Source organism: Poecilia reticulata, chromosome 2, assembly GCF_904066995.2.
Source record: "Poecilia reticulata chromosome 2, P_reticulata-male-v2, whole genome shotgun sequence".
Classification (NCBI taxonomy): domain Eukaryota; kingdom Metazoa; phylum Chordata; class Actinopteri; order Cyprinodontiformes; family Poeciliidae; genus Poecilia; species Poecilia reticulata.
In genome coordinates, this window is record NC_088831.1 from 21370902 (window position 1) to 21384157 (window position 13256).

The window sequence follows — 13256 nt, forward strand, 5'->3', positions numbered from 1 at the left end:
ACCTTAAATGAATTTAAGACATTTTAAGGCCTTATCTTAGACATGAAAAAAAAGACTTTTAAAAGTTGTGCAGACACCCTGTTAAACAGAGGTGGGTTGTGTAAGTCTGTAGGAGACCGTATCCATGGTCACAAAATCTTACCAAGTATTTTTGGTCTACTTTCTAGTGCAAATATCTTGGTACACTTGAAATAAGACAAATTAACTTAAAAGAAACGTTATAGCTAGATATAGAGGCTTGTTTTAAGTAAATAATTCCTTGATATTGACAAAAAGTCATAGTTCAATCGGCAGATTAGTTCACTAGTAACATGGGAAAAATATCTTGTTAATCTGCCAATGAAACTAGGACTTTTTCATCAATATTAACGAATTATTTACTTAAAATAAGCCTCTATATCCTCCTGAAAAGTTACATGTAAGTTTGTTTTGTCTTATTTGCACTAGGAACTCGACCAAAAGTACTTGGTAAGATTTAGTGTTTAAATAATTACCTCCTGAAGTGATCATTAAGCGATAGAAGAAACTGGTTTATTGAAAACAGTTTTTAATCAGCATGCCACATGGAAATGATCTGGACACCTACCAACGTTGTTGAGGGCGCTGCCAGTCGATGGAGACACTTGGAGGAGGCGTGGGTCAATGAACGGCGTGAAAGACGAAGAGGACTTGTGTTTCTGCATGTTGTTACTCGACTGGCTCTATTTGGGGAAAAGGAGGAGGCATCAATGACGATCAATCACTGATTAATCATGGATGGTTGAAGTTTTTTAAGGACCAAAAGTAACATTGCATTCATGAAGACTAGCTGACATGACACGTGTTTCTGTATGTTTCATGCAAACATAATGGGCAATGCAATTCAAGGGTACAAAAATTACACAATAAAAGGTAAAAGAAGAAATAAAACATATGGATGTGGTTGACTAAGTGGAAAACACAAAAGGGAAACAAATGTAGATTTTTTTCCTGTGGATTGGAAGCATACTTGCCGTTGTTCTGTTTACTGGCCTGTGTGCTATGAGCTACTGTCTGGGGAATATAAGTTTGCTGAAAATAGGCAACATTAAGATAGGTGATGAGACACACAGTAGAACTTCCTTTTCATCAAAAGTACACACACTGTCTCAGGAGGAACTGTAATCAATAATCCACTGATGATCGATCTTTTCACCTGAATTCATTTTGCTTAAAAAAAACAGCATTCAATCATATTTCCACATTTCCTCCAGAGGAGAGGTCCAGTAGAGGGCACTGTTCTGATATACACTCTGTAATTAGTTTTTCTTGCTCTATTTGCAATCTAGAGTCCAAACATGTTGGCCTCCCGGCAAATATGTGTGAAAATGAATCCATCTTTTACTGCAGCAGCAAGAACCCAAACTTTAATCTTTGTTTTATTTGGTGGGAAAGAGTGTAAACATTTGTAACAAAAAATGTAACAAACGCATTAATGAGTGACAGTTATTGGAAAACAATCAATATAAACGAAGCTGTTCAATAGTTTATAAAGCTGATCATAATTTTGAAATACTTCTAATTGGTGATCCGATACTGCTGTTTCCTTTTGGTGTCGACGTGGCGCGATCACGTCTTGACATCACAGCGCAAAGAAGGATTTTACATCAAGAGAATTTTATCGTCATGAACACAGTACATGTTGGTGTCATAGAAAAACAAAGTGTCTTCTACCAGAGGCTTCTTCAAATTAGCTGGAATACAGACTGCTACAGGAGATCCAACAACTCTTTGAAGAATTTTAAATAATTTTAGGTCCAAGATTTAATTTCCCTTTGGGATCGATAAAGTAGTTTTGAATTTTCAATGTAAGAGGAAGATAAAGGAGCAGCTTATGGCAAGATAAGTGGCCATAAACCAAAGTAAACATAAAATGCTCGATACAAACATACTACTTGTTCAGTGGTGAATCTAGAACAAAAATAAATAAAATTCTATCTAAGACTGAGACTCAGCAGTAAACACTCCAGGTGGATTTGTCATAAAATAACATGTATGACAGCCACTTGTTAGGCACGGTGGAGGATCTGTGATGCTGCTGTGATTTTAAAAACTTGCTATATTTTGAAATAAGTCAAGATTTTAAATAGAAATCAAGTTTATTTGTGTAGCACATTTCAGCAACAAAGCGGTTAAAAGTGCATTACATCAGGCAGGAAGTGCCAGAAAACGCAACATGTTGTCAGTGAGTCTTTCAACGGGATAATGATTAAAGAAATATGGTCCAATCAAGACAGAAATGGTTCATCAACCCTCTGTCTCTGTGCTCCAACATTGTGAAGAGTGCACTAAGTGCTCTTGTATCAGTAAAAGACGGCGGCTGTACAAGGCTTTGACAGCAGGAGTATCAATAAATTTGCCAATAATTATTGCTTAATAGCATCTTTTTTTTCCACAAATGAGTTAATGTACTGACATTAAAGTTTGGTTGTTTTTTCTTCTAAATTTGTCTGTCAGATTAGGCAGCTGCAATAAAAGCCAAATTTATCTGTAGGCTCTTCACACATCTTCACCGGGGGGCCCACCTAGCCGTTCACTACGCCGCTGTCTGTCCGGCTCTGCTGGTGCCAGGCGCTGGGTGACGTACCTCTGCCAGAATGCCGAGCTTCTCCAGCGGGCTCTGGGGGGACATGGTGGAGGGACTGGCAAGGCTGGAAGAAGAAGGGGAACTGGATGCAGAGGAGGAAGGGGAGGAGTGGTGGCTCTGCTGGATCAGGTCTGGGAGGTGATGGATGCGGCCGGCAAAGCCGTTGCGGTCAGGGTGCTGCGTGGGGTGATGGTGGTGGTGGTGATGGTGGTGGTGGTGTTGGTGTGGGGGGCTGGGGGTGTGGAGGATGAGTCCCTGCGCCGGCGCCGAGCCGGGGCTCGGAGGGAAGCCCGCGAGCAGGCTAAGGGTCTGCGTTTGGCCCGACGCGGGGGCCGCGCGCTTTCTGTTGTCACCTGCGCTCTGGAAGTAGAAAGAGGGGTAGACAACTGTGGGTCTATGTGTGTTCCTGAGGAGCTCAGGGGACGGGAACGTGTTAGCTGGAGCGAAGGGCAAGCTACAGCGGCTAATCTACAGGTGAAAAGAAAAAACTCTGGTTAGTAGCTTGTTATTGGGTCAGACTCTGAAGTTAACTCTGCTCATCCTTGGAACTATTTGAAACTACAGCAGCCATCTTTTGTCGACCGATTGACATTTATGGAGCGTGAAAATGTTAAGTTGAACTTTTCCACATGTTGTCATGTTACAACCACAGACCTTAGAAGCTGCGTTTCCATTACAAATGTGCGCATATCTTTGTCTACACTCTGACGATGTCGAAAAAAGACAATTTCACAATTGCAGTGTTTCCATTTAATGAGAAATTAAATTAAAAACATGCGTGAATACAGCTACTGATGAGACTCCAGACAATATGGTAGCTTAAATCACAGCATGCTCATGCTAGAATGGTACAGTTAAAGTCCATACCACAGCCCACTGGACAATTTGTGGCAAAACTTAAAACTTGAAGTTCACTGAAGTTCTTATTTCTGACTTGCATTTTTAAAAAAGGGCAAAAAAATTGTTTTTTGTCTCTAGTTGGTTAAAACAACACATAGTTTTGACCTGAAACTGAATACAAATGGATCCCACAGTTTTAAGATGATTATTTAAGAAAAAACAAAAAAAAAATTCTACAATTTGTGGTTGTAACATGAAGAAATGTGAAAAATGTTTAAGGGATGTTTGCATCCCTTGAAAAGGTAATGTTAGCTAAATTACATAAAGAATTTAGTTTTATTACAAGATTTTCTGTTAGTTTCATTTTAGGTAATAATAAAATCTGTAATTGGCTTTAAATGTTAGGCTTTTACTGTCGTCACAACTGCAAAGTATGCAGGAACAGAAAATAATCAATAACATACAAACAAAATGAAAGAACACGGGGATATGAATAAAAAACAACAGCATGATGGTAAAAACAGAAGGCGTGCAGTGAATAAATGTTGTTTCTTTCCCTCCTCTCTCGGCCGGTACCTGTCTGACAACCAGCGTGCTGTCTTTGCATCGAGTTGTTCCTGCTTCGTTCTCGCCCTCGTCGTGGACTATCATGGTTTTTACAGACTCTGTCTCGCCGTTGCTCAGCTTGGAGGAGCTGCGGGAGAAAAAGGAGTTGAAAACCCCGGTGCTTTCTGAGCTGACGGACACCTCGTCTGTCCCGCTGGCTACCTACACAGCTTTGGAGTCCTCTGGGCCAGACGTTGACTCTTCGCCTGCCTCCTGGTCCACCTCTTCATCGTCGTCTTCGTCGGTGGTGTCCGAGTCTTCGCTGGAGGACGAATAATCCGTCACCTTGTTCTGGGGACGAACATCGTCCACTGCACGCAGCTCCTTGGCCAGAGCGGTCAGGTCCTACAAGATCAGGAAGGTGGAAAAGTTCTTCATTTCAACATGTTTTCCTTTTGCTTACGCGCGTTTTGCCCCATTTTGACGCCGGTTGTTAGCAGAGATGACAGCATGTTGTATTATTGATTGTCTTTAAGTGAAGCAGGAAACAGAAAGCTGCTGGAGAGGAAGTAGTTACAGAGGTAAAACCAGCCAATGAGAAGCCAAACAGATGCAAGGAGAGAAATGATTGTACAGCTGATGCTCTCCGAGCTGCGGGACGGAAGGTTAGTGGGTTCATTTGAATGATTAAACCATAAAAAGGGCTGCAAAGATGGAAAAAGTGAATCACTTTATCAATGTTACAGAAAGCGTGGGTTAAAATGGCAGCCAAGAGAGTCCGGCGGGGAAAGGCGTCAAACAAGAAGTGGAGCAAGGCAGCTCAGTCCAACAACTAACATCAGATTGGATCGCTCAAGGATGGAGAGCAGGAAGAGTGGGAACAAAACCCCCAGACACTACTCACACACACTTCAGATTTCAAACAAACCCACAAAGCTCAAGGTTCTAGATCTAAGGCAGCTAGAGCGCCATACGGTTCTAGCTCTGCTCTCACCGCTGGTTTGTTCGGCCTGACCAAGTCCCTCCTCTCCTCCGGCTTTTTCCCAACCTTCTCTGGTCGCTGGAGGGGCGAGCCCTCCGATTTGGAAGAAGCTGAAGAGGGCGGAGGAGGCGGTAATGTCAGAATAAAAAAATAAATAAATGTATCTACAACTTAAAAATGTGCCTGTGCGGTTCTGGCGTAGCTTCTTCAGTAAAGCGGGATTATCTACGGCTTCCGCTCGAGCCTGCCGTGAATCTGGTGTTGAAGGTGCGTGGGAACTCACAGCGGGCCCTGAACCTCTCTCCAGAGTCGCACTGAGAGCTGGAGTTACTGGAGCTGCTGGAGGAACTGGAGCCTCCGCTGCCGCTACTACCGCTGGTTTTGGGAACCAGTTTCTCCACGCGTTCCCACAAGAGCCGCGGCTCTGCTGAACTGCAGAGGGCAAGAAAGGCAACGTGAAACGACCACACGGAGCTGGGGAGACACTGTGGCTTGATGCTGATAACTAAAAAATTATAATTGTTTTGTTTTTTTAAATGCACCTTTAAGTCTCTAATTACGAGAATTAGTCATAAAAGTAAGGCTCTTTAAGTGACATATTGCTTTATTTCTTGATGCAGAAAAGTATAAAATCTGCAGATAATCCCTTTGAAATAATCAGTAAAGAGAAAAAATAATAATTAATTGGAGGGAGTTTAGATTCCTGACATTAAAAAGTTAGTATTTGTATTTTTTTGTTCAGTTTCAATAAATAATTAATTCTTTTTAAAGGAACTTTTTAACTGCACTGCCAGAAAGAGAATCCTGCTGAACATCCAAACTCATTTCCTGGAAACGTTTCACAGGGAAACATCTTTAAGATCTCATTTTGTTTGCTTAATTCTACTAACAGGTATATTCTCTGCAAGTATTGATACTCCTGGTAAAGATGTGAACAAAAAAAGCCTTGAAATAAACGTCAGAGGCAAAAAACACCACTTCATTTTCCTCCCCCTCCTGATTGAGCTTTAGAATTGTTCTTAAATTATTTTAATTTAATAAGGAATACATGCAACTAAATGAAAGTTGTTTTATACATATATCATGTAAAAAAAAGAAAAAAAAGTTTAGATCTATTCTTTATCCTCCTGGGATGCCGATAATTATGGTGGGAACTGCTCTGATATATTGTTCTTTAATATAATTGCTGTAAAGTTCTACTACGTGCCACATCGTGTTCCCGTAACTCAGACAGTCACTATACTGTTTTACGTTGAATTTACAAGCTTGTTCAGTGGTTTTACATTGTTTTTAGACATGAATGTGCATTATGTCGATTTGTTTTTGTTTTCCCAATATACCAGAATACAGTATATTGTACATCCACTCTAAAGGATCAACTAAAAATAATTTCCAGGCTTCTAGTTGATGTGTTTTGCTCTAATAACTCAGATTTTTTTGAGGTAGCGGGAAAGAAGTGCTACAGAATAAGAAAAGGTGAGGGAATAAGAACAACACAAAAACTAAAAGTAAAAAAAATCCCATAGTGCTGAAAAACAAAACAAAAACAAACCCAATCCTCCACCTCTCTGTGTTTACCTGCCAGCATTTCGGAGCACGTCCCTGCTCTGCGGGGCGTTGCTATGGTGATGAGGCGAGTCTCGCCTTGACAACACCGGAGACCTTGACGTTGTCCTGACAGGAACCTTTCGTGATAAAAACAGTGACCGGCTTACATATCAGCGCGTCATTCATTAGCAGAACACAGTCTGTGGAGATCTTTGGTCGGGTGAATTTATGATCTGGAGTCCTGATCACTGTCAGAGTTTATAAAAAAATATAGATCTGTCATCGGTAAACTACATACACCGGTTCTCATCACACAATCTGAGCCGTTCTTCAAACTTCACACAAAAGATGATCAGTGGGAAACAACAGCAGACATACGAGACATACTCGTATGAGAGATGCTGATGTGCTTAAGTCATTATGAAAAGAAAAATAAAACTTTGTAAACACAAGGATGAGTTTTTGATCCTCAGCAAAAGCAGAGCTCACCAAACTGCTGCTAGATATTAAAATACCTAAGCTGACCTGAGAGGAGAAACACTGAGGAGTGATATTTAAAGCCAAAAGGCTGAAATGACTGAACTCTCCTAACTACAGGAACATGGCAGGGTGATGATTTTGTCTATGGCGGGTTTTTATATCTGCGGGTGAAGAACTAACTTTGGCTCTGCAGGCTGGATTTAGGTCTTTGTGGGCTGAGCAGTAAGTGTTCTGCCTATACTTGGCAGTCTGGGGTCACTGGTGGAGAAACGGGAACATTTCTCTAAGGCGCAGCAAGGTAGGCGTCGATTGTATGTGTAGCTTTACCATGTCTTTGTGGTCAGGCAGCTAAGTATAGTCAGAAAGAAAGCGGTGAGACGGGCTGTCCAAACTTGTCTTGTGGTATTAACCGTTTTTAGGAGCCGACAGATTGTTATGGTCAACACTGCTAGCAAGTAGAGATGCATCAAGAAATGCTTCCAGGCCACGCTGACCACAACAGTTTTTGGAGAGAAAGTTGTTACTGAAGGTAGAAAACACCACTTTGGCTAGCTTTAGGATCTGCAGCATATTGAAAGGCGGCGTTAAAAAAGAAAAACAAACGTGAGAGGCTCCTGGAAAAGGACAGAATTTCCTACAGAGAGATGTCATCTGTTCAAACTGGTTAAACAGAAAATTAAACTTGGGTTGCTTCGGTTATTTCATCTTTGACTTTTGCTTTTGAATTAAGAAGTTAGTCATGCTAGCTAGTGAGATAGCATGACTAGCTAGTCAGCTAGCATGACCTGGTGAAAACAGGAGGTAAAAGAAGGAGCTGCCTGTCACAAGACATCGATTCTTAAGAGTCGACTTTAGCTGATAACAAGAAGGCTGAACATATTGCAGCAAATTTGCTCTGTTAGGATTTGAAGCTTTCAACCCGTGTCAGTCATGGAACATGATAGATTTAGAAATATTTGAAGCAGTTAAGAGATCTGAGAAGGACACATTGTCCAGGGAAGTCAGACATAATCAGCCTTTTCCAGTTAGCAATGCTAATAAGCTGTTTGCTAATATAAAAGCATCTGATAAAAGCGTTTTAGACTGGAAACCATTTCAAATGTCAACTTTGTAATTATTCCACCTTCAAAATAAAAAGACAAATTCAAATCTATCTGTTGGCAGCAACTCAAAGATAAAAACATCACATATCAGTAAGCTAGCTTTCTTTAAGCTAATGCTAATTCAGATATAGTCTCCCTCTCTCCAAGAATATTTACATAAATAGGGGGAATGAAATTCCTCACATCTACTGAGGACATAGAAAAGGTCAAAAACATTTTTCTTCAATAAATAAGATGATAAAATACTGTCGCTAACACTAAAATGTTTGAGATCAGAACTGCCATCTCAATAGATCAAAAAAAAAAAAACATAAAAATTACAATCAAGTCCCCCAGCGACTCTCCACCACGCTACGCGGGGCCCGGTCTTACCCTCGGAGGGCCGTCTTCTGACGGGACCTTTTCATGGGGCATGGGTCTGGACTGGGGATGGGTTTGTGGCTCAGTGCGTGCAGGCGTTGATGACAAGAATGATGGTGATGACGAGGAGGATGCAGGATGATGGTGTTGGTGGGGTTCATGGCTTTTGTGCGGGTGGTGGTTTTCAAAGCTAGGTGTTAGCGGCTCGGTGAAGGAGTGCGACCGGGACATGACGGGTGGGGTTGAAGCAGATGAGTTTGGCGAGGTCACACTGATGCTGCTCTTGAGAGCAGCCAGATGGGAACGGACCTTTTAGACGACAAGACAGAACACAGCGGGGAGAACGGATCAGTCTGCATGCAGATAACTCAAACAAGGAAGGTTTATTCATTCGTTTTATGGGGCCTGTAAAATTGGAGCATCTTGTAGCCGAGGGACTATGACAGGAACCGCAATTATAGCTCACCGGAAAAGAATCATTACCCTAATAGACACACACTAAATGGTTCCTAATTGTGAAATAGTATTGTTTTACGAATAAAATATCTAAAAGTAAGGCACACATTGGTATCTGGACTTTCCTTGCTCCATTTGCCTCTCTTACCCTCTCTGACCAGGAGTGGGTACCACCATAATGTGGTGTGGAAGAAAATCATCCCCACCACATGATGGCGTGTTTACGGTAATGGGGTAGTGTTCGATTTCTGAGACGCATAGCGTCACCGACTGCCCCTTGTTTGCCATGTCCCTACATAGATCCCTAACGATGACTTATTCTGGACTTTCCTTTCTTCGTCCATAAAGACTGTGCTACGTCTTTGCTCAGTGCTCAAATGCCTTGGTAGGTTTGCAGATGTGCCATGTTCTTTTCTTTCTCAGATGATGAACTGTGAGGAGTTTGAAGCTTGGACTATTGGTTTTAACCTAACCTGGGTTTAACCTTTTCGACAGCTTTCTCGCATTCCTTTATGCTGTGATTCTTGGTCTTCGTGGTTCTATTTGTTCTGAGGCCTTCGAATTTTACTTAGGGTTACTAGAGTAAAGGGGCTAAACTAAAGGCATGGCACACTCATTGTGATTTGTAAATTAATGAATCATTTTCCTCCCATTTCACAATTATGTACTTTTTCTCTGGGTTTAATCTATTAGCTAAAATTTCCAAAAAATAAAATGTAGTTTTAAAATGATTTACTTCATCTACAGCTGTTCACCTGACAAGAGGCACAGCCTCAGCACAGCCGAGAGGGACGCTTGTTTACCTTCAGCTTCCTGTCAAGGTTACAGGTTCTGCTTCTTACAACACAGTTGCTATGGTTTCACTCTGATGCTATGAAAATGGTAGCAATAATAAAGAAGGATGTATAATTAATATTTAAATAAGCATATAAAAGACATTACACTGGAGCTGTGATATTAGCTGCAACGCTTCATCTGACAGACTTTATATTCATAAACTCCCTTTTGCAGCTGGTGAGGATTTAAATCTGATAGTATAATTAAATGACATAATGCAGAAGCAAAAGGAAAGCAGTGTAATTAACCTTCTCACACACTGATTAAATCCAGGAAGGGCTACAAGGATGCTACATTGGCCACTTTGAGCTGAGGTCAAATCTTCTTCTTGTTAATCTTGTCAGTGTGTCAGAAACCTTTTAAAACCAAAGAGTAAGCTGATGCAACTGGCAGTCTCACTTCCTAAACGTAAGGGTGAAGATTAAGAATAATTGATGTTTCCAAAAAAAAAAAACCCAGGGATCTGCTATATTTATAAAACTGAGTGCAATATGTGTTGCAGACGTGTGTTATGTAACATTAACACCCAAAGATATAAATATGTTTTACCACAGCGGTGACTAACAAAGCTCCAAACCTTTACAGAGCCCCTTCAACATGGGGAAGAAAAAATAAACTGGCAACAGATTTACATGCAAGACAAGTTTTGAGAGGTGGCCAGCAAAAATACTGAAGTTTAAAACCTCCAGTCCTAACCTACTAACTCTTGAGTACTACAAGGTTTTCCTATATTTACTAACATGTTAAATTTATCAGGTGATGCAGACATGTTGTAGCTTCTTCCTCAGCGTCTCAGGCGTGTATCTGGGTACCGTTTGAGGAAGTCTTTATTGTACTTACTTACATTCACACTTTGGAAAATGTCCAGACGAACGTCTCCTAAGCTAAACATTATCCCTTAGAGGACTTGTGTGACATTTTGCCGCAAATATCTGATTGTAATCTCCATAAACTTCACTTTTGTTCTTACAGATTTCTAATTTTGAAATGTTCAAAAGTGTCTTCGTTCCAACACTGCAAACTTGTGCATTTAATCGTGAAAATCTGTAATGTTTTTTAAGCTAATTTCCAACTTTTCAACATCAGAGAATATCCCAGCTTTTACTTGTGAATATGAGAAGTTAATCTCAAACTTTCAGATTGGATTGCCGGAAAGAAACAAAAAACTCCTCTAATGCCGTCATTGTTTTCTTTTATCAAAAGTGGATTTATAAAATGTAAAATTTAACCACATTATTAGACTCTTGAACATGCCGCAAAGTGTTGAAATATTGTCATGTGTGCAGTTCTGCAAACGGCTGAATAAAAACAAGTCTTCAAACTCCTGCTTGCTGCCGTCAGCAGCTACTCCTGCATCAACGCTGCTGTGCAGAGCTACAGGAATGCGTTTTTAATCAATTTCTGTCGTGACTCTCGACACACGTCGACAGAAACGCTGCTTCACTTTGATAAACAGATAATTAGGCTTCCAGCTGCAATAAAGCTGAACCTTCAGCCAAAGGTCGACACGACTAATGTAAAAAAAAAAAGAAAAAAGATGAAGTTGTACTATTAAAAAATTAACACAGGCTGGCATGCAAACATGCATTTAAAGACAAACACTTTGCATGCACACAAACACTCCACCGGGCAGCAAAATCTCTAAAACCAACCTCTTGTTGCGAAGTTTGAATCCCATCTCTCACATAAATTGTGAGTTAAAACTACCGCCTCCATTTTCTAGTAACGTTATAAATGGGGGAAGTGAGGAAAAAAGGCTTTAAAAAGGTTTTCTAATCAGATTAAATAAAAAAAATAAAAATTCAATCAATTATCCTAAATATTTATATGAATGAGATGAGAGGCGATGATAACCAGTGAAAACCATCTAAGAGGAGAAAGCCGATTGCTCTGCTTTACATTGAAAATGAAGTCTAATAACACACCCGTGATTTATATAATTACCCTGATTTCACAAGGCGACAGCACCACTTCCTCAGTTTTATTTAATCTGTGAGGCACGTTCATGTTGATCGACTTGAATGAGCCGCAGTTATTCATGCAAAGCTGCTTCAGTCCCTCGCTGGGAAGAGACCGTTACAGCCCGATGCAAAATCTGGAGGCCTGTAAATTATAGATGCTGCTGAATACCAGCAGCGCGATGACGAGAAGCAGAACATGGAGCGGAGATGCCAAATACAGCACCGAGATGTAAATGTCACAGATGACTTTACCCTGAAGCCTTCCACTCCCAGGACTTGTTCACAGCACAACCAGGACATTTCCGATAAAATGAAACTCTGATGTGAGTTTTTTCATTAAAAAGAAAAACCTTTTTTTTTTTTTATTTTTTATGAATCAGTTTAACAAGCTTAAATTCAATCGTGAGAAAAGAAGGACAGGAAATATTCTCCTTTCATTGTTACAAAACCCGCTCTACCGTCATCTTCGCTAACATTTCCCGGCACTGCTGTGTCATAAAACTCCCCGTCCGCAAATGAATAAATCATTAGTTTGGAGATTTAAAGACTTTCCTCGGTGCACTGCAGTCATTTTGAGTGGGAAACTAAAACGGAGGTGATGACAACAAGACTCAAAATGGAGACAAAAGAAATGCTGTATATCCCTGGATCCAGATGAAGCAACCAAGACGTGGTTGGCTAAAACCCCCGATCCGCAAAGTAAATACTGAAGAAGAAAAGCGCCGTTAGTCAAAATGTTATTGAGAAAGTGACAGGCAAACAATTGAAATCACCTGAAAAGGAGAGAGATAGTGAAGAAAAAGGTTTCAAAGGTCAAATATAGTCATGTTTTACAGGCAGAAAACCTAAAAATCTGTGAAGTGAGAGACACAAATAGGTGAACATTAGCATTTTAAAACTTTTCAAAGCATAAAGGTAAAATGTGCACCTAAATTGTCATGAGTAGAAACTGGACTGATTAAGTGCAAAAAAGTGAGACTTTTAGCTACCTCCATTCACTACTGCTAGGTTTTACAAAACTAATAGAAAGTATTTTAGTGAATTTTGAAATGAGCTTCTAAATTACAGATTTTGTCAGAAAAGGTTTTTCTTCAGAGTGAACAATTACAGGCAGACTGAAATTATCGCAGAGGGGTTTAAAATCCCCGGCAACGCTGCTGACAACTGACGAAATATAAAAGAGCATGTTCCAATGTACCGAATTATATGCAGATCAGATCCAGGAAACATGCAATGCCAAATGTTAATATGCACAGACTTAAAAATAAATAAACACTTTGGACTTTGCAGATGTTCACATTACAGGCAAACAATTTTCTCTGCGCCTTTATGACCGATTAAGCTGAGCGGGAGACGTTGTCGTTACCTGCGGCTCCACAGGCCGGTGCATCGCGGGCGCCTCCGACGCGGCGTTCCCGTTAGCGTGCGAAGACTCAGAGCGCGGTGGCACAGGGGGCTGCTGGGGTTTGGTCTGAGCCGACTGCGGGGAACCCTGAATGTTCTTCCTGTAGCGCTCGTCGGCCTGCAGAGCGACACAC

The 13256-nt window shown here is 40.8% G+C and overlaps 1 protein-coding gene across 9 annotated transcripts in view; it reads right to left on the reverse strand.

The window, feature by feature from the left end:
• Positions 1 to 13256, reverse strand: part of LOC103478343 (mitogen-activated protein kinase kinase kinase kinase 4-like) — a 95941-nt gene that overhangs the window by 13936 nt on the left and 68749 nt on the right. For 4 of the 9 annotated variants that reach the window (XM_081600378.1, XM_008432109.3, XM_081600385.1 and 1 more), the window contains 9 exons: positions 13085 to 13240; positions 8477 to 8773; positions 6552 to 6658; positions 5257 to 5405; positions 4986 to 5083; positions 4218 to 4396; positions 4022 to 4139; positions 2606 to 3073; positions 587 to 701 (listed from right to left, as the gene is read on the reverse strand). In XM_081600378.1, the coding sequence (XP_081456504.1) occupies positions 587 to 701; positions 2606 to 3073; positions 4022 to 4139; positions 4218 to 4396; positions 4986 to 5083; positions 5257 to 5405; positions 6552 to 6658; positions 8477 to 8773; positions 13085 to 13240 (1687 nt within the window). The remainder of the gene's footprint in view (positions 1 to 586; positions 702 to 2605; positions 3074 to 4021; positions 4140 to 4217; positions 4397 to 4985; positions 5084 to 5256; positions 5406 to 6551; positions 6659 to 8476; positions 8774 to 13084; positions 13241 to 13256) is intronic. The other 5 variants (XM_008432117.3, XM_081600383.1, XM_081600389.1 and 2 more) reach the window with 5 other exon arrangements.